The following is a 22,228-nucleotide window of genomic DNA, read 5'->3' on the forward strand; positions in this document are numbered from 1 at the left end:
CTCACTGTACACAGTACCCGCCTGACGAAAGGTACAACACCAACCTTACCCCCGCCCTCTGTCCTCACCACAAAACTCTTAAGACGAAAAACATGGGCCGAGGGAAAGATAAATAAAAAAGATCATAGCAGGAAGCGAAGCTATTCATTCATACCTATACCCGGTCACAATACCGAAGACCCCGTCAACACCAAGGACAAGTTCAAAAGGTCAGGGACTAGGGGTGCCCTGTTCCTGACACAAAAACACATTTTTCTTCCTCAACTTCGACCATTGCGATACTTCCTTCTTCAGACCGTGTGAAGATAAACATTTCGGATGCTAGAGGCCAATTTTTATGGGATTGGGATAAATCAGAAAAGACTACTTCTACAACCGAAACAATATCTGGAATAATCACAAATGATTTCCTAGTTTAGTACCGAAAGGATTGCATAAAGAAAAAAACACACATACACACTTTTTAAAAAGAGATGATCGAGTGTGTGAAGAACAAGCCTACCAAGTGATAAACATAAGTTAAAAGATATATTCACTTATTGCGTTTCAGGTAAATTGCGTCTGTTTGACTACTAGGCTAACAGTGCGAAACATGAAACCTGTGTTTTTCTCTTGTAAAAGCATATTTGTGACCATGAAAAAATATTTTTTTAGTGTCCATACACAAGTATGTGTGGGTCTGTGGGATGTTGTTTATTTAGGACACTGCGTGCGTTTGACCCTGTGTTTGGGTGGGTGAGGATGGGTGTGGGTAGGTGTTGCTGGGTGTTTTCGCGTGCTCTAGATTTCATAAACATCTGCAAAGAAAAGATGTCGTTCGAAATAATATTTCTTCTTCGGCGTGAAATGTCAATACTCACATTCTCAGCCATCTGCAAACAAGTTTACATAAAACGATTTCTCTGCAGTCTGACATTACCTCACGCTTCTCATTAGGCAGCAATACAGGTGGATGGTAAGAACGAAGAACTTTCGAAAGAATAGCATTGAATTGATATTTCGATCCGACCCGAGTATATTCAAGTGTGATGTAATCGTTCGGAATGCAAATTTCGTCTCGCTTGGTTGATTATGGACTTGAACGGGTATTTGTAGTGACTTTTTCGTGGGTCCCTACATCCCCGTTGTAGTTGCTTTGCTGCCGCTCAACTCAACGTAAGATGGCGCATTGTCCACAAGAGCAATATTGTCTCAGTAAAACAATTCTTACACTTGTCGTTTGGATACCCGTGTGATTCAGGGACGCTCATCGCCCAGCTAAGGTACTTTTGGAATGAGTACTCACTCAGGGTTGGTAAAGGTAAGGAGATGAGAAAAAGGAAATTGCCACGACCCTCACAAACGACTGCCTTGAGATAAGTGGGCTCTGATGACTCCTAAGGTCACATAACTACCCTCACCTAATATATATATATAGAGAGAGAGAGTACCCGACACTCCTGTGTATGATAACCCTGCAAGTTCAATGTCTACTATCAAACGCAACATCAGCACTACTATCAGTAAACGAAATCACTAATGGCCTACTTCGTTGTATCTCCAGCAGTGATGTTGAACGACCTGCAGCCCAGTTATCATTTATTTGCCCTTTGCAAGGCGGTTGAACGACATTGAGTGTTGCTGTGAGAATGTTTCAATCAATGCAAAGTCTAATTAATCATTAAACTTCTCTGAGGTACTTCACACCTTTACGATGACGAGACTAAAGGATGTTGACGGTGCGTTAGTGCGTGTGTTCGTTTTAACGGCAGTCCTGCTCGTTTATTTGAGTATTTCAGGTAAGACTATTTTATCATGATTACAACGGTAAATTAATTAGATTTAAAATAACTAATTTTTCCAGCTTAAAGTATGTGCTTTCTTCATGAATGGTGTGTGTGTGTCTTTGTATGTAAATGCGTGCTTGCGCGTGTGTGTATTGCTCGCCATTACTCTCATACCTACTTTGATGTCTCATATATTCTTAAGATACAGTATATATGTTTTAGCATTATTTATATTACCAATGAACAAAATTATATGCTTAGTATAGTGAAATAAAGTTTAAAGTATGTACTATATATTATACATATGCTTCGATATTATATGCGGTCTTCATCAGGGTAACACCCTCGCACTTGATTGAGACATTATGTCTTTAATGACTGGCAGCGATTAATTAGTGTAATTTGTGTAAGTCCTTAATGACTGGCAGTGACTAATCACTTTAATCATTCTCCAGACTCACAGAACACTGCTGATGTCACCATGTCCTGTCCTTCACTCTTCGAGAACAACAGAACCTACATCATCCAGTGCCTGGTCAACAGCACAGCCATCACCCAGGCCGGCTGCCAGCCTCCTCCACCCTATCTCAAGATGGGCTTCACCAGCGCCACCCAGTCAGACGGGTATGTTTGTTTTGCTGACTACCCGTGCGACCTGTCTGGAAGTCCAGAGCTGTGCGTCCGGTGCACCAGTTCCGTCAACAACATCTACACCTACTCGCTCCCCATACAGGTCAGTTATGACGTGTACAACGGGGGAGTGTTGGACTGCCTGCTGGACTGCCCTCAGTCGACTAGAAACATCACGTATGCCATCAACAGTACCTGCCTCTCGCTTTACTTTAGTAAGTCCTTTCATTCATTTTACCGCTTGTCCTAATTATCTCACAGTGATAATCAGCTTCACAAAGACGCTGATTGTTGATATTTCACATTATCTTATCGTGGTCATCATCATCGTGTGTTGACCTACTCTCAATCTGAACAGAACGTGTTCATCGTACTTTACTACCATTCATGTCCCTACGAACATCGAGGATAGTGAGAAAAAAGTGGATAAACAACAACAATATATTAGCAAGCCTGTTCAGATAGCTCGTGACACAAGCTACATCTGAATGAACATAATCGTGGAATGCAGCACTAACATCAACTTGTATTTACCATAAAGTCCTGTCATCTTGTGATGTCGTGGATGTGTGTTGTTTGCATTGCCTAACATACCCGGATGTTAAAAAAAATCTCTATGAAATATTCAACCTAGTTTTATACCTTTCAACAAACTCACCTTTATTTTTATTTTTTTATTTTTTTATTTTTATTTTTTTTTTAGCGCCTCGCCAGATCGATGGATTTTTTACCTGCCCGACAGCTTGGGTCGACGAGGACCCCGTGACCTTGACCTGCGAAGTCAAGGCATCCAGCGTGAACCCTGCAGCCTGCCCTGGAGGGTCAGGACCGCTGGCGTTCGGCTTTACCCCGAGGGGTGGGACACAACGTTCTGACTGCGTCATCACCTCTTACCTTGACTCAGGCTGTGATGGCGTCTTCAACGCCAACGGCTGTAGATGCAGAGAGAAAACGGCGAATGACACGTATATTCTGGAGTACACATTCATTGCTGACGTCAACAGGTATAATGGAGGATCGTGGGCCTGTGTACCTACATGTCTTCACGCCAACAACTCTCAGGCAGCTAAGACGATCGATGTCACAGGAAACTGTACAAATGTTGGGATTGGTATGTATTTTTTTCTTTATGTCTATCATCATATAAACTGTATTTTAGATAGTGATTGCATCTCATTGCCATTGACTACTAAAATAAAAGACTCTAAGAAATGCGAAAACATTTTTAATATCAGTGTAGTGCACTTAAGATAAGATAAGATAAGATATGACTTTATTTGTCCCAGAGGGCAATTCTGTTGCAGCTCGATTAAAATTAAAATTCATAATTGCATGCACAAAACTATTCATGTCTCATTCATTCAAAAATCTCCTAAAACAAACTTAGGAACATCAGTATTAAATACTTATTAATATTTCTGTCATTTTACTTTCTGAACAGGTTAGATTCAATAAAGTAAGACGTTCTGCTTATTATATTTTACCAGATAGATAGAGACATAGAAAACTATTTAGCAGCATCCAATGATGCGTTCCAATCGATATCACGTCACTTGCTGAATACGACCTAGTTGTGACCTTTGACACACATCTGACCTTTCCAGTGGTTCCGCAGTACGATGGTGCTCTCACGTGCCCAGGAACATGGAAAGACCAGGACACGATGACCCTAACCTGTGAGGTAATAGAATCCAGTGTCCTGTCTGACTGGTGTTCGGATGCGCTGGGGGTAATAGCCTTTGACTTCACCTCCACCGAAGGGGCGGTAACTCGAAGCTGTGTTGTCTCCTCCTACCGGTATTCTGCCTGCAATGGCATCTTCAACGCCGACGGCTGTCGATGTAGAGAGAGAACTGCGAACGACACCTACATTCTGGAGTACCGGGTAGCCGCTGACGTCACCAGGCATCTCGGGGTATCGTGGGCCTGTGTGCCGGTGTGTCTGGATTCCTTTACCCGACCAGCCGAAAGAAACATTCGTATTCCTCCTAATTGCAAGAATATCCCGTTTGGTGAGATCGTTATGTCTAATAATCAGCTTTGCCTATAAACACAATCTTTGAACATTATTTTCTTGCTTGTATTTGTCATTTGTCTTAATTGTCTACATATTTGCAAGAAATCGTAAGAAGCTCTATTTAATAAGTGTAAAATGTGTCGCTAGTAAGGACAAGGCATTCTCTTCGAAATGGTTCGTCTAACTGTTTGTTGTTATCTTCAATTCTAAATCGATTGACATTGTGTTAAAATATATTTATTTCTTGTGAAAAGCTTACAGAAAGCGCAATTAAAGTTTATAATAATGAATTTTTCAGCAAAAACTACAGTTGAACAGAGAACAGAAAAGGGTAAACAACTTTTTCTTCGTCATCAACTTTAAGGCCAGATAGAATAATTTAAGTATTTGTTAAGATTTGAACAGGTGATGAATGAGAAATTGTCATGGGGAGGGCCAGTAAATTACAGGTTAATACAAACTTAGTGTGTTCTTATATCTCTGGCAGTTAGATGTTTAAGTGAAAAGAAAAAACAAGCAAAGTAATGAGAACTTCTTATGAGCTATTCGACAGTTGATGCTTAAAATGTTTCTCAGAATTTTACAATGTTCCTCAAGTTTTCAAACAGTTCTTATCAAAAGACTTTATTGCTATTGCTTGCGCCTGTCTTATAGCCAAACACTTGTTTTACAGCTACATCAGTGACTACAACAACGACAACAAGAGTTGCAAATGGTATGATTGTTTTCAGTGGGCAATGTTTGCTTAGCCTTCTTTAACACATAATAATTTTTTTAATTATCTCTCTCTTTCTTTATTTCTTAACACACATATTCATATACTATTCTCTCTCTCTCTCATTCTCATAGTACTTAATTACTTTATTTATTTAGTTTATTTTTTTCCCCGTAGAGGGCAAAGGCTAAATGGAAATAAGCATTTTCTTGGTTATTTTACCTCTGGTTAATAAAATATTGCTATTGTCATTGTTATTGTCTCTATCTCTCTCCCTTTCTCTCTCTCCCTCCTTCTCTCTCTCTCTCTCACTCACCAAATTTGACTGTTTATTAATGTATGTTTATGTACATGTTACTCTGTGTGTGTGTGTGTGTGTGTGACCACTAACAATGTCATTATGTTGTCTAAACGTATTTATCACAGCTTTCTCATTAAGCACATGTATATTTCACATTATGAATTTTGCAGCAACAGCAGTAGTTATAACGGAAACAACAACAACAAAGACTACAGCCAAGATAACTGGTATTTATTTTTATAACTTGCTTTTTTTTTTGAAAAAAAAAAACTAATTTTCCAAGATCCAGGTACATTTTATAGACTGCATTTCTTTTTTATCTAATATGCTTCTTTAAATGCCTATTCCAGGTTCTAAGAAACACTGTAATTACCTGCAGTCAAGATTTTTCATATGCTGTACTGTTTTTTAACATTGGATTTTGGATTTTTATGTTGGTATGGAGGATTGAGAGCTAGTAATAAGAATGTGTTAGATAGAGTTGTGAGTGTGAGTGGGAAGGTGACTGGGGAGAAGCAGGAGTGTCTGAGTGAGTTGTATGAGAGGCGAGTAGTACGGAAAGCGAGAGCGATTGTGAAAGATAGTACACATGTTTTAGTTCAGTATTATAACCTTCTTCCGTCCGAGAGACGTTTTATTGTTCCCAGAGCTTCCACTGCCCGTTCTCGGAATAGTTTTATACACAAGTCTGTTGTCTTACTGAATAAGTGTTGGAAGGATTTGTGAGTGTGAGGTGTGGGTGTGTGGTTTTGGAATATAGTTTTAGTGTTGTTTCTTATTTAGTTGGGTATTTACATGGACTGTAGGTGTTTGTGTGAGATGATAGTTTGAGTGGAATTAAGTTGTTATTAAGTTTTTATTATGTTTTATTATAAGCCAGTTGTTTTACCACGTCTTGTAATTTCTCCTAGTGAGATAATAAAGTTAAATTGAATTGAATTGAATTGAATTGAATTGAATTGTAATTCATTTTTCTTTTGTAAATTTTAGTTTGTAACATACTATACATTCTATTATTTTTTTATTTTTAAAAAATCTAACATACATTCTTGAGATTGTCAAAAGTAAGTTTGCCTACTGGCCCAGTTCTGTAGTTCAACCAGACCTTGCTAGACATAAATGTATTTGTAATATATTCACTGTTTTATGTGCAGTACACACGCCACCAACAGTGACCTAGTCAGCTCTCAAATGTAGAAGACTTTCAATACTTTTATACAGGCATTGCAGAAAACAGCTCCACACCTTGCAGATAATTGCAAAGCGGGTTTTCAGAGTGTCGACAACTTTTATATTTAAAATGTTTTCGAATGCACAAACTTTAATTAAAACAATGGGTGTAAACGTGACCAACACATGTCCTCTTACTTTTTTTAAAAAATAAACTTTTTTTAACAATCTTTTCGTGTCACTTTACTACTGATTCTTTGCTGTTTCCTGCACCTATACGAACATTTTCCGTCGCAACTCACAAGTCATTTAGCCACGAACACATGAGATTGAGAAAGAAGAGAATGTGCAGAATCTTAATTTGCAATCTCAAAATATTTGCTTTTAAATCTCTTTTCACTTTTTCTTTTAAATGTATGCGCACTAACACGGTCACAGATACACTTTCACACTCATACACAAACAACTTGCCCTTTCCCCTCCCTCCACACACACAATTGTTTCCCTTTGACCGCGCGAATACTCAAAACCAAGGGAGATAGCTCCGTCTCACTTTCCCCTAAAGAAATTGTCTCCCCTTACTTGTTACCTACACATTTGTCTTAAAAAGTAGTCGTCTTATAGCTTTTTCATCATAACTTTTTAAGTTTTTTTACGATTATGAATTTATCAATTTAATTGCTGTTATTTTGGGGTCTATTACAATTTCTGGGGTAAAGAAACAATTATAATTTTAGAAGAACCTACAATTGCCTCGATGTCTGTTCGTCTGTCTCTGTCATGTGCTTCCCAGCTGTTCGCGTTGCTTCTGTTGATGATAGCATTTATTGCTGCATATAGCTTTGTTCTCATTATTATAGATTTTATTAATAACATGCACTGCCTCATTTTTTTATTTTGCTATCTTCTCTCGATATGTGTCTTAGTGTGGTGGGCTTACGAGCCGACGAGGATTTCATATGTATGAGAAAAGATTTAAATGATGAAGGTTCTTTAATTTACAGCTCTGTCAGGGTTACTGAGATATTCAACATTTAGCCTTCCGCGTTATATACAATGTAACAGCTATAGATAGAAATGCTATGCATAAAATATAGAATACACACACATACATATATATTCCTTATACAATCTCATTCGCGCGCGCGCCACACACACACACGCACACACCGATCAGTTAGTAGTAGCATATACATTGAAAGATAATTGCTTCTGCCTCACTCACTGTTATCATTTTTTCTAGACCTGTACATTATATCATATGTTGCTGTGTATATATAAGTAGATAAATCAAGGTTTATAAATACGTGTAGTCAGGATCAAAGCCAGGATAAACTTTTGAAGGAAGATTTCTCCCTGCCTGTCCGTCTTTCTCTCTTGTTATCTTTCTTTCTCTCTTTCGTTCTTAACTAAATCACAGGTGCATACGCAGATACTCACTCATATTTGTATATACATATTCGCACATATACTCATATACACTCCCTGTCCTCCCCTCCCCCACCAAACCCCACCACCACTACCTTCCCCCCTCACACACACAGAGAGTAACCTTCTCTATTTCTCTATTTCTCTGTCAGTAAGTCCCTCTATCCTCGCTGCCACCATCTCTCTGCGCGATGTTTGAGCGATAAAGGTCCCGTGACAGCCTCGGACTAAGGACAGCAAACCAGTCGTCATCGATAAACATGGTTGTCAAGATCAGCAGACATGACCGATAGCTTCCTCCACAAGGTAAAGATTTCCTGACACGGGAGATAAGTGAATGAATTAGTCGCCACACATGTATGGGCACGAGCTCCATCATAAGGTGGAGTTAATTGACAGGGAGTGAGAAAGATTGTAAACCTTTGACCCGAAACAGCTTTACGAGGATTTCCGCTTCTGTTGTCAAACTTTAGGAGGTCAGTACAGCAATCAAGGGTCATGTCAAATCCTCTCCCACCAGCATCAATATTTCATTGCTTGAGGACACTTTGCAAAAAGAGCCATCAAGAGAATCAACCAGAAACTATTCACTAAATTACAGAGTATCTTTTGTTGTTGTTGTTGTTGTTGTTGTTGTTGTTGTTGTTGTTGGTGGTGGTGGTGGTGGTGGTGGTGGTGGTGGTGGTGGTGGTGGTGGTGGTGGTGGTGGTGGTGGTGGTGGTGGTGGTGGTGGTGGTGGTGGTGGTGGTGGTGTTTTTGCAATATCATTTTATTACTTTTTGCTATCTCTTCTTCTGTAGGGCAATGGCTGTAGAATAAATTAATCAATCTCCATCCTTATCCTGTTCCGTGCAACATTTCATCACTCCACCCTCCTATCAGGTCGACATCAACAGATGTCCCAACAAATGACATATTAGACATATAAGGGGCGAAAAGACCACAAACAAATGTTGCTTCAGTGCTACCTACACAGGGCCTTAGTCTCGGCAAGTCTCGCCTGTGCCGTGTGTTTAGACTCGGCTGTCAGGTCCTATCACAGGTCAAGCGTGGCATTGGAAGATGAAGTTGCCTCGCTAGTCATTGCCCGAGTGGCAGCAACCGTCCAGCGAGTTGTAGAGGACGTGCATGATTTTGATTGGCAGCTCTTTGTCCACGTGGTGATGGCTGTGAGAAGGGGGGAAAGGTCATACGATGATGATGACAACGTAGAAACGTCGCATGGAGAAAAACATTATGATTATTACATCTTGCCCTGTATTTTTTTTCCCAGAAACCTTTTCCCCTTATTGACAGTGAGTAGAAGATAGAGATTATTTCATTCTCCGATTCAAAGATATAATGTGATAAAAGGATAAACTTGGTATTCTGTGTGTTTTTACAACCAGTCCAACATTAGAATTTCTTCATGAAGAATACAGACTCTATCTTCCATATATGTTTCCCTTTTTAAAAAAAAACAGTAATTTCTTTTTATTGAGTTTATGTATGTATCCCAGTCTCTCTGTGCGCGCGTTTGTTTATGTGAGTGTATGTTTGTTACCACGATTAAAAACACCCAATCTCCTTCGTCAACCCCCATTCAATGAATTATTTCTCGCAGTTTGGAAAACAGTCGTGAAATAATTTTTGTAATAACCTTGCCCTCCCTGTCCGACAAGAGTACTCACGTGACCTCGAAGCACGATGATTGACGGCGGTACTAGAACAACAGAACAATGGTAACACATCGGCATGCGAGTTAATTTTGCTGGTTCATTTCGTGACAAAAGAATGCACAACGGATCGGTGTAGCCGGGTGCGCGGTGACACTGATACTTTGCTTGTCGTGCAAGTTAGCAAAATAAAAAAATAAATAAAATGAAATGCTAACCAGCTATACGAAATAGCTTCTGTCCCGGACCAGTCCGTGTCAGCCCCAAACTTGACATGTTAACGGCTGTTCTAAACATGAAGGGAAGGACTGTACTACCACTAGGAGGTACAAAAGGTTAAAAAAATGTTCTGAGTGACCAGTGTATTTATTAGGCGCGGGAATGAGAAAAATTCCTGCCAGGTATTCAGAGGTCGATCATCACGTGTACCGCCGCGGCCTCCGAATCGTGCTCGCCGTAACCTCATCTGATCGAGATAAAAGCCTTATTGTACTAACACCTTTAGATGGATGAAAGAGAATGGCGATGACGGGTGATGTATGTAATGAAAATTCGTGTTCGCTTAAGAACGGGCTTGTTCGTTCGCGCCTTGTAAAACAAATTAGTTGTAGTTAAGAATAGAACATATGTGAGTATTGGATGTATGCTAAAGCGAGATGTCTAATGGGGGTCAAGTGTAGTTTAAGCACCACATAACTGTGCAATACATCGTAACGCCCGAGTTACAAACTTTTCCCCTAGGGGCAAGATTGCATAGGGCCCACGTGCAGTGCCCTAGAGGTGTGTACCTGTGTACCTTGGAAAGGGGGTCGAGGTGTTTTCCCCTCCCCGGCTGTGGTTGGACAGCGATCTGCTTAACCCGGCACTTAATAGGTCCTGTTTTGAACCTCTGTTTGCATCAGACAATATCAAAATAAATGAATAAATAAATGAATGAATGAACGAATGAAGCTAGAGCCCTAGACGAACAGCAGAAACGACAAGTTAACAAATAAATTTAAAAGAAAACAAAATCGAAAAACAATGACTTCAGCCGTCGTCCACCTTACACAATAAATAAAAGAGTAAAGAACAGAAGAAAATGCTCTGTTGAAAAACTTAGAATAATAATTTGTTTAAATGCTTGATACACAAAAGTCATGAAATAGCTTTAGGTGAACGATGTTCAACTTGTACATTTTTAAAATAAAACTTGTCCAAAGCAAATGTGAAACGATCAAAACAACCTCGGAAAACAACAAAACAATTGTGGCCATATCGAGTTTCATTGCGATGACACGATAGCTTTGTAGCAAACGCCAATCACCCCCACGAGACGTGGAGATGTTATCGTGAAGTTCATTAGGTCACCTCAGGCAAGAACTGGTAGCAACCCCTCCTACTGACAGATGCACCAGCAATACATGTCATGGAGGTGTCCCTCTCTCTCTTCTATTTTTTTTTTTTTTTTTTTGTCTTTTTTCGGGAACACTGCTAGAGGACATTTCTGTCGGACACCTGCATGCCTCAGAGGGGATGGTATTTTAACTGCTCAAGGAAGAGGTTTCACTCACGAGCTAATGTTAAAAACGGTTGACGAGGGTCCCATGATCCCCACTGAGCATGTCTAATGGCTGATCTGCCCAATCTGTATTGAATTCTTTCTGTGCGTGATTTTCTTGCAACTTTATTTTTCTACAAAATTATTTTCAGAAACATGATGCATGTTTAACGCTTTCATTCTATTAATATTTGGTATATATGCTATTGCTCCTTCGCGCGTGACAAACGCATGGACGCTGCATAACTTGACCTGAGTTGGGAGGACCCGACAGTGTGGACAGCCATCCACCAATAGGGATCCGTTGTTTAGATGTTTGGCGTCGCCGAGGGCTTTCTTAGATCAACAGATTCACGAGACTGACTTTACAGAGAAAAAAACACACGGGAAAAGGACGGTGAGTTTCTGGGCAATTGAGTTTTGATCACTGATGCAGTTAACTGACAGACCCTATGAATCAAAATGAACAGCAGATAGCAGTTTCCTTTGCCTTAAGGCAGCGAAGTCCTGCTTCTGATGTTACAGCTACTGTTGCTGCTGACTTTGATGTAAAATTGTTCTTCCTTCGGCAAAAACCGAAAACTCCGAAAGTTTAGGAATAGGAACCACGATGTTGTGAACCCTCGAAGGCAAAATACTTGCACCGAACCATCATCTACACATGAGTAAAAAAATTATTTGACAAGTCCAGAAATATATATCAATAAAAATTTTAATCTCAATTTTTTTGATCGATTTTATTTGTTACCTAGAGAAACTGTCAAATTCCTAAAAGTGGTTTTATTCCAATAGTAAGAATATATTTTTTCACATATTTATTTACGTTTTTCTCGCAATTTTTTTCTGTTGTTTTTTTAATTGTGTGATCATTGCATTCTTAACAAATCCTAGACATTCCCAGACATTCTTGTGGCCGGCAGAAGCTGCCAATGACCTGCGACTGCACATCTGTATTTGAACCCGTCACGCCTAGATGGGGGACCAGGCTGGCGCTACTTCATTCAACAAGAAGAAGAGAAGTGGTGTAACGGTGACTGGAAACAAACAAACGTGTAAAACGAGTCTGCTATTTGAAAAGCTCGTGAAGTCAGATAAGACCTTCTACGAACATCAGCAGGCTCACAACCTCGTGATTACTATCTGTGACAGAAATTTTAGCTCGTTCGAGGCGCGGTCCACAACAAAGAGCCGCATTCTAAACATTTGTTGTTAAACACAACAACGCAGGATTTTTTTTTTTTATGGGAGGTAGGGGACAGAGGGGATGGATGAGGGGAGGTGTAAGAGGGCACGTGACCTCCATAAGCTTCTCCACGTGTGCGTTTTTTTATTTGATGTCTTCATGAGGCTGTCACTTGGCCACGAAGCTGGTACAAGTTTGTGTGATTCACGTTTTCCGAGCTCAAGTGTAAAGACATACCTATGTTTTAATTTAGGATGTAATGTCTTACAGATGCTGAGAAACCGATGGGTGGGTGCGTGCGTGCGTGTGGGTGCATGTCCGTGTCTGTGTGTGGTATGTGTGCGGTGGAAATGTTTAGTTTTATTTTAGCTGAAGGACCTTTCTCAAGCGAGATGCACCTTGCAACCTGCAGTACCGCGCCCCTTGCTGCCAGTCGGCATTTGTATCCCTGAAGAAAAACGGAGGAGGCACGTGAAAGTTTTAGTTTTCGTCCCTGATTAGCTCCCTTGTACATCACCCTTGCACTCTAGATGGCGTGCATCCTGATGGTTCGTAAACTCCCCGGATGCACCGATGCCAGCTGTTGTCCATGGAGAGGAAGGGGTCTGGAAGGAACCCTTAATAAAATGGCTCAGGATATAAATAGACGTGGATGGAAAGGGAGGCAAAAGAGAAGTTCTCCATTATAGAAATGAGAGGTTATGAGCTCGGGAACCTAGACATCGCATGCACGAGCACACACAGACACAGCCACCACATGGATGACATTAATACTTGGTCTGTATAGAATTTATACAGCTCCATATTATGAAAGGCTTAAGCCCCTTGGGTTATCGTCTGTAATATTCGGCCTTTCAGCGAGCTACTTTGTTCAATCGTCCAACATCGGATCTACGTCCGTTGAAGACACTTTAAATATTATAAACGACTTACGTCAACGCTCGGTATCACGAGTAGTCTCCCCTCTCTACTGTTTCCTCCAATTTTTTCTAAGATCATGATATAATTATGGTCTAGATGAAAGATCGAAAGCTTTACGGGAGTCTATGAATACAACCTATAATTTTTTTATGGCGTGCAAGGTAGAAATAAGCCATAGCTAACAGTAAAAATGTGTTTTATGGGTGAGTTGTCTCTCCTAAGTCCTGCTAGCGTCTGATGTAATATATAATTGTCTTCAAACCAATTATATGGGTGTGGAGAATATGTTGATCTTCTAAACAGGGGGCAATAACTTTGGCAGAATATTTAAAGGCCTTAAGGTATAAAGAAGCTTTTATTATTTTTAAGATGCATTAAAGATGCCATAAACTCGTTGTACATGTCTTTATCAAGTTCATCACCGTCGATGCTACAGATAAACAAATCTTCTACCTCACAATCAGTATCTGATAAATCTGGCCCGAATACTGTGGGAAAATGTTCAAGACACACCACATTCGTAATCTCTGTTCTGTTAGCCCTTTTTTTTTTTTTTTTTTTTTTTTTTTTTTTGTCTCTTGCTTAATTTCCTTAAAATATTTGTGAATCTCTCAGGCTATCAACATGTTCACGAAATTATACTTTGCGTGCTTTTTACTGGTCGAAGGTATAAGGCAACACAGGAAACGATGAGAGAAGTGATCCCCTTGATGGGTGTCTGAACCCTGCTGTTCAGTATGCCGGTCACGGGGTCACAGGTCGGCGGTTACTGTCTGAAAAACTTCCCGTACCCACAGAGCAGACCGGATTGATCGAAGCTGAGACAACGTATAAACACATTCTTAAATTCTTTGCGATTAAAGATCAAATGATGGAAGTAGAGGACTAGGTACCGCACACCACATGTGGAACCACACGGCAAACCACTAGGTTCGGGGCTCATCGTCTAATTGTAATACCTGTAACAAACTTAAAATGTTCCAGAATCAAACTCATGAATATAAGCCCATATTCACAAACATTTCCCTTCAAAATTCAACAGTTATTTAGAACAAAGAAATTACAACGGAGGAAGAAATGAAAAAAAGACGGGGGAGGGGCTCCAGAATCAAACCGTTAATTATAAATCCTGTTTCAAAAGCATTTCCTTCACAGTTTTTAATTACTTAGAATAAATGAGATATAATTATAAAGTTTACCAGTTACAGCATGAGTTGTGTCTGGTTGTATTGCAGTTTGTTTAGAATGGTGAACATTATCAGGTTGGTTGGGAATAAGAGAAAGGTGGAGGGGAGTTAGAGGCAGGTCCCACGGGATCACAGTGTTCGTGCCACAGATCATAGGAGTCTGTGGTTAGTGCCCTCAAGACGATGTCGGTAAATACCTTGCCTTAGTCTTCAAAAGAAGGCAGGATACTTGCAAGCAAACGATTTGGTCACGCAACATGCGAAGAATTCTATTCATGTTGCTATGGCGCCGCCTTGAAGTCTTCTTTCTTCCTTTTTTTTTTTTTTCTTCAAAAAAGTCACGCAGGTCACAAAACGCGGATACGGTTTTGTGTGCTGAGGTTTATTCACACTAGCTATGCGCGAGTATTCTGCTGTAATATCAATGATGAGATAAATGTAGATGCTGCTTTTTGCTGCAATATTCCCCACGCATCTCTTGTTCACTACACGCGCGTACACACGCACACACACTCACGCACGCATCATCTATACCACATACACAATAGACACTGCAATGCATTCAGAAGTAGCCTGGCAACCCGTTTTCTTGTATCTATGGTAACAGGCAAAGACGGGAAAGTGACAAAAGTCACTCATGCACCCTCTGTTGTTTTCAATTACCGCCAAGTTTGGAGGGAAAATAAACATCCAACGCACGAGATCCCCTCCCCTTTCCCACTCCTATTACTGAGAGAGAGAGAGACTGCGTGTGTATGTGTGAGAGAGAGAGAGAGTGTGTGTGCATGTGGGCGAGTGTGTGTGTGAGTCTGTGTGCATGTGTGTGTGAGAGACAGACTTTATGTGAGATAGAGAAACTGTGTGTGTGTGAGAGAGAGAAGATGTGTGAGAGAGAACTGTGTATGAGAGAGAGTGAGAGAAACTCATGGATGTGAGAGAGCGAGAGACTGCGTGCGTGTGGGTGTGAGAGAGAGACTGGGTGTGCGTGTGTGCAGCGCGATCCTCAGAACCCCCTCCTCAGTAGCTGCCATGCTTACCTCCGCCTGCCTCCCACTGTATTATCTCCCCCCAGCATCACAAAACTCCGGCGTGCGGCATCGCTGATAAACAACGCTGGTCGCGCCGCGTCTGTCACCGGGAAGATGGGGACTGGGGAGGGTAAGAGAAACTAACCCCTGCCCTTCTCCCATTCCGGCTACCCTCTTACCCAAGAACACCCTCATAGGTGTCGCCAGCGCACGTGCAAGCGGTGGGTAGGTACGTGTATGGGAGGAGGGGGTGGGAAAGGGAGAGAATGCGCGTCACAAGCTCGAAAGAGCAACCAAAGCCCTTTACACAATCTAAAGTCTTGGCGGCAACTGCCAGAGTCGAGATGGTTGCAGTATGGCAGACCCTAGAGTCCGAAGGATTTTTCTTAACAAAGAACACCAAACAAAAAAATGAAAAGGATGTTTACCCATTTAAGGGCTGCACCGACCCCTACTCCCACAACACCCTTTCTCTTACCACTTCTTGGGAACAGGGCCGAGCGCTGAAGGCGCTGCTGTCGGCACGACCAGACGCTCTCACAGATGGCGCTGGCCCAGGCAAATGTCCGCTTTTGTGGGTTCCTCTTCATCCTTCAGACTTTACAAGTGGTACAGCCACGGCTGGTGTGTTACGCAAAATGTAAGTGTGTGAAAAGAAATCGCTACACGCGCGTTAGACATCCTGTCTTCTCCCTCCGTCATCCTCCACCTCCTCACCGCTCTCACTCTCATCACGCGTCACTGCAAACTCGAACAGATTCCTTAACCAAGACTAAGTACCAAGGTACTCTTTTCGTTATGTAATAATTCCACGTATGTAGACTACCTACAGACAGTATATAAACACTGGCGATGTTGTCCATCCTTCAACATCAAATTCCTACTAATATTCCTCTTTTTTATGCTTTTTGGGAATATTGTATTATCACTAAAATTCCTATTTTTATTTTGACCTTTGTACACTTTGTTGCCACTAATATTCCTCTTTTCATGCCTTCTGTTATTGTAGTTGTAGCTGACTATATTAATTTTTAAGTTGCAAAATGCGCGTAGAACAGTTACACAATTTTTATCTTGCTTATCAAACTTGTGAATAAAGAAATGTTCTTTAAGTGTTGCTGAAGAAATGTCGTATTCCTTAGATTTAATAGATAGAAGAGCAGTAAATACTGGAAAAGATATCTTGTGGTGACTGCTGCATCTGACCAGGGAGGAGGTAGAGATGGAGAGGGTGGTATGGTGTAGGGAGAGTAGGTGGGATTACGATGGGATTCACCGCAATGTCGGCAGCGAATGTGCTGACACAATCTTCATTCTATTTTGAACATTAGACAAAAGTTGGCATTAATCCTGACAAAGAAATTAATGGCTGTGATTAGTCATACATTCATGTTCAGTTTACTTGCAAAATGGTGGCAGTAATTTAGGATTTAAATGTAACGAAACACTTCAACTAGAACCGCGTTACCTCTAAAACTTTCTTCGCTAGCTTGTCTCTTGTATCTTTTTCAATTCCTAGTTTTTCTTCTCTCAATCACTCCTTATTTGTGATATGCATATGGTTAAGCAGGTATGGTTAGAAAAGAGCAAGTAAATCTGGTGATCAGATGAGGCAAAACATATGTCTGCGTCGTTTATTTCCAACGATACAAATGGATGTACAACAAACACTTATACATTGTTGCCCGGGTTAGAACAATGGATCCATTTAAATGTTATGGTCTTGAATGTTTGCCCGCACACACACACACATGTGTAGAATACGTGACAGTAGCAGTAGTAGTAGTATAACCTGTACACCTGGTTTTCCAAACAAACACTGTGACATTCGCGAAACACACATGGTGGGGGACGGAACAGAAGCGTGGAGGTGAGGTAAGTGTACCTGCTCAATCGGGGAGGCTCAAACTCACCCACTACCCATGATGGGAGATAATTCGAGAAAAGCTAACATACAGTAAAAAAAAAAAAAAAGAAGAGACTTAAAACTTCTTTATTACTATCTTTTTTTCAAAAGTTTTAATCCACTACAGCACTCACAATGTTTATTTTTATACAACCAGTGTATAGCATTGTCTTGAAATAGGTTCGATCTCGTCTCGGACACACTGTTTTTTTCTCTGAGTGACATCTGTTTAAACAGATGTGGCTGCTTTTGCCGGATGGTATAGTTGTTGGGTTCGGGAAAAAATTAATTTCCTGCCATTGTCCTAATGTACACATTTGTTCATACTTCTCAGGGTCCCTGACAGCAAACTGTGTCAAGCAATACAGAATTATACAAGAAAAACAAAGGTACAGAATATTTAGAGGAGGAACTTTGTATGAAACGAACTACAGGCATGCAAATATTTAATCATAATTATTTATTTAAATTTTTATTCTCCTTAGTTGCTTTGACAATTATTATTCTCATTAGGTTTGTTAATGTTTTTACAGCAACCTAATAATATATAAGCTCCATTCGTGGGGCGCTAAAGTAAAAATAAATTCCTCTCCCTGGAGCCCGCCATAAGGGCACGCAGTTATTACAGGTGCAATATTAGCAGCGACAGCTACGGGTAAAAGGGCCGTTAATCGCACGACCAAAGATAACGACGTACGACTACGAGGGCGAGCGACCGAGTTTTTCTAACAGATGGTCAGGCTCTCTCTCTCCCTTCGTTCTTTGCCGTTGGTTTGTTCCTCTCTCTCTCTTACCAATCTCACACTACTTGTTGTAAAAGCTGTAGGAAGCTGCTCACTGGCGAAGGATAACCGACATTTATTCTTCAAATCTGCCTTCAGTTCTCAGTGAGCCTGCTGCTGAGTGGTTTATAAGGTTTATAAATGTTTATAATTAGCTTGTTTTGCTTTGTTTTTTTTTCTCCATTCATCCTTTCAGTTGTTTGATTATTTTTGCTTGTTCGCATGTCTCTCACTTTTATTTTCTTTGTGTGTGTGATTTTGTTTTTGTTTGTTTGTTTTTTGTTTTTTGTAGTTGTTTTTGTTTTGTTTTGTTTTTTGTGTTTTTTTTTGTGGGGGTTTTTTTTTTCGTTATTTAAGCGCAATGAAGCAAAATCATGAGATGCACGCGACTTCTGAAATAATATATAATATCATATTGAAAATATCCTCGGCGCTCTTGACACCTAGACTTGCAAACTTGCTGGTGAATTTTATTCGTCTGCTTTCTGTCTGTCTGTCTGTCTGTGTGTCTGTCTGTCCGTCCGTCCGTCCGTCCGTCCGTCTGTTTCTCTCTCTCTCTCTCCGTTTATTATTCTTTAGTTGTTGATTTGCTGTTCATTAGTTGTTGTTTTTTTCTTTTTGCTCACTCGCTGAAGTTCATTGACTTGTCTGCCCGAGATCTTCATCAGTTAGGAAAAAAAAAACAAAGAAAAAATAATAAATACATGTTGATTTTCACCTTGCGTTCGGTGATGAATAACAAAACTCCACATCTGCTGACAATCTCTGTCTCTTATGCTGCCTATAGAGGGCGCTATATTCCCTCCTTCAGGCACTTCTTTTGCTTTTTGTTTTGTTTGTTTACGTTTGTCTTATTTGTCGTGGACGTTCTCCCCGATGGAGGTTTGAATCCTTCGCTTATCAGTGATATCTTGGAACACGAAAACAAAATGTAATGGTTGAATTATTCTTCCAGTTCAAAAACACTTTACAATTCGGAAACTAGCAACCGTTATTGTAAGCTTTGCTTTATTGATCGAACATGTGTATTCAATATTCTTTTCCTTACGACAAAAACGTTTGTACGACAAGACTTGCATACTAAAATCTCATTTTGTATACAACTATAAAGGATTTGTTTTTTGAGTCATAATTAATATTCTATCGATGAACTTCCAGAAAGAAATCTTTGAGATAAAGTATATGTTAAAAGGCATATGTAAACGACATATTTACAAGAATGTTCAAAGAAGTTTTTGTTGAGAAAAAGATATCAAGATCACTCTGGATTAGATGAACCCAAACTTTCTCACAGACATTAAAGGGACAACTTTTGAACTTTCGAAATCTGAAGACGACCTCAGAATGTGACACTGGCACTGAAGATAAGATTTCTTCAAGATAACACTTCGTGTTTTATTTTTTGAAAACATACACAAATAAGCCTTCGAAAACTGAACTCTTAAGAGCAAAAATATCTCACGCCCCCTGATGATAACTGACAGGAGAGCATCAGCAAATTACCACTTACAACCCTGATTATCAACCAGCGGTGTGGCCTTATCACCCTGTCTCTCGGAGGAGTGTTGTTCAGATTTAGAGATTATAATGTCAAGTGTGGGTTTCCATAAGCTCATGATATGAAAGATGGTCACGAGACCAGACCTGAAACATCCAGGGTTCATTCTCAGTCAGATTAATTCATGTGAGACAGTTAATAAAAGAATTTTAAAAAAAACTGGCTTCATCTCAAAGACTTCGCTTAGTCGCACAATGCTTGTCTAAATATTCAAACTGTTCTTTGAAGTAATGACCACGGATGACAGAATCAGCTTCAGAGAAGAAAGAACTCGATGTGTTAACAAGCATACGAGAGACTCTGTGCTGAAATAAAATGAAAATATTTTTTTCAGTTGTTTGGATGTGGCTCCAAAATTATTTCAGAGATCTCATTAATTATTGACGAAAGCACAGCTCGTCCACGATTTTAAAAAGAAATGTAAATATATGAATATCCATCGGCTAGCATGTATTTATTTGATTGTTCCTTTTGAAACTATATTTTAACGCCTAATGCACTCGTGGACATTGCCATGGTATTTTAATTTCTACTGTCTGGGCAGTGGTCGAGTCATCTCATCATAATGGTCAGCTCTTGCTAGTGGTCGAATTGGACTGTCAAGAGGTGTTGCAATATGTTTATTCTCTGCAGTTCTATCTATTAATTGTTTTAATTAAATACATTTATGGCCTAAATTAGTTTAAAAACCGAAATGTGCCCTGCAACTGTCTCTGAGCTCTTTAAAGCTTTTTTTAAAACATTTTCGTGGCGGCGAATGCGCGGGATTGAAATTTAGACCTTTGTTTCTGTTAGTATTTATTAACCTACAATAAACATCTGTTATACACTGTTTCCTTCCTTACTTCATTCTTTATAGACATCTTTCTGCACTATTCATCGATTTGCAAAAACTTAACTACACAATGCTTTAAAGTGCAAGACAACATTATTAATAATTTGCAAATACTAATTTTGCCTCTGCTAATTCTTCAGATTAGCATTAGCTGCCGGCAGCCTTATCGTTCGTCTGTCATTCAGGAGCTCTGACTCGACCCCCGACAGGTCATGTCAACAGAGCAAATCACAGTCCGATAATGTCAACAGGAGGTGGGAGGAAGGGGAGGCTCCCAGTGACGCGAGGACAGCGACGGACGCGACAACAACAACGCAGCACGCGATCCGTTGACAGCAGCGCCCCCCGCCGATGACCAGCGGAACGCCAGGCAAAGACTACGACCTTTGATTTATGAATATGACCCCGCGGAGGCCGCTTCCGTCGCACGGCTGCTGGGAGGTCGGCGCCCGCCACTGTGCCGCGCGGCAGCCGCATGGCGGCTCTCGCAGCCGCCGCTTACAGATGCGCGCTGGCAGCCGCGATACATCATCACTCTCCACTGTCCACCAACTCATCCGTTTTCTCAGTCTTCCCTTCGGTGGTTGTGACGTACCGGGGATCCCGCCCTTGGTTTGTGTTTCTATCAACGCCCTCTGGCGCTTAAAATACATTCCTTGTTCTCAAAATAAAACAACAAAAAAACAAAACAATTATCGTTTCGGTTTTTGCTGCAATCAACATGCCCATTGCCCTGCCATTCCATTTTATTTTGTGTATTCTTCCTGCAAGCCAGATCAGCTAGCTTATTTAATTAAATACAAAGCTGTTCTTGAAAATTTTATGTCATTTTGCTTTTCTGTGCAATCGCATGCGTGTGTTTGTGTTTGTTTGTTTTGTTTGTTGTTTGTTTGTTTGTTTAAAGACAGAAATAGAGTTGTGTTTGTATGTTTTTCACCGTCAAATAACACTAATATCTACTTTTGCATGTTTGTCACGATGCCAACTCCTATCCAGTCTTTTTAATGTTTATTTTGATGGGCCTTAACATTATGATAAAAACGTTCCTCGTGATCTTTGTCTGCTTACGATGATTGATAATAGCATTATAGACAAAACATCAGCTTGTGTAGCCTTGTTCATCTTTTCAAACAAAGTATCACGATGATTATATACCTATTTACATCCTTTGTGCTAAATCAAACGAACATTAACTCTATTTTCAACGAAAAAAAAAAAACTACAAAACAAAAGTAGCTGCCCCGGGTGAGGATCGAACTCACAACCTCCGCATAGCTCCACTCGCGCCCAGCGCGAGGAGGTACTGTCTATAAGTATGGCGCGCTAACCGATTGTGCCACCGGGGCCGCTATGCTGCTGGCTTGTGCGATGTGTTATTGGAGTTTGTTTACAGAATATCCACACTGACCTATGTTCAGTAATGACTAATGTGCTCACGAAAACACTCTCAGGAAGACTTTCATTTCTTCTGCATGTACTGTGCTTATCTTTCTCTCTCTCACTCTCTCACACACTCACCTATACGTGTAACCATTCTTACCTGTGTGTGTGTTCACGATAGCTTCCCCAGCAGCAAAGGAATATTGGCTACAGGTGGGGGACATGT

At 40.4% G+C, this 22,228-nt stretch overlaps 1 protein-coding gene and 1 non-coding gene across 2 annotated transcripts; one reads left to right on the top strand and one right to left on the bottom strand.

The window, feature by feature from the left end:
* Positions 1-1,596: 1,596 nt before the first annotated feature.
* On the top strand, positions 1,597-6,823 carry LOC112567650. Its single transcript, XM_025244359.1, has 8 exons — positions 1,597-1,778; positions 2,222-2,611; positions 3,100-3,507; positions 4,001-4,408; positions 4,712-4,744; positions 5,087-5,128; positions 5,600-5,656; positions 6,584-6,823. The coding sequence occupies exons 1-8, from the start codon at positions 1,694-1,696 to the stop codon at positions 6,607-6,609; spliced, it is 1,449 nt and encodes a 482-aa protein (XP_025100144.1). The 5' UTR covers positions 1,597-1,693; the 3' UTR covers positions 6,610-6,823.
* A 15,036-nt stretch (positions 6,824-21,859) lies between these two features.
* Trnai-uau lies at positions 21,860-21,968 on the bottom strand. The gene is made up of 2 exons: positions 21,931-21,968; positions 21,860-21,895 (listed from the first exon to the last, which is right to left on the bottom strand). It is a non-coding gene; the product is annotated as a tRNA-Ile (tRNA).
* Between the last annotated feature and the right edge of the window lie 260 nt (positions 21,969-22,228).

The sequence above is a fragment of the Pomacea canaliculata genome, linkage group LG7, assembly GCF_003073045.1.
Source record: "Pomacea canaliculata isolate SZHN2017 linkage group LG7, ASM307304v1, whole genome shotgun sequence".
Classification (NCBI taxonomy): Eukaryota; Metazoa; Mollusca; class Gastropoda; order Architaenioglossa; family Ampullariidae; genus Pomacea; species Pomacea canaliculata.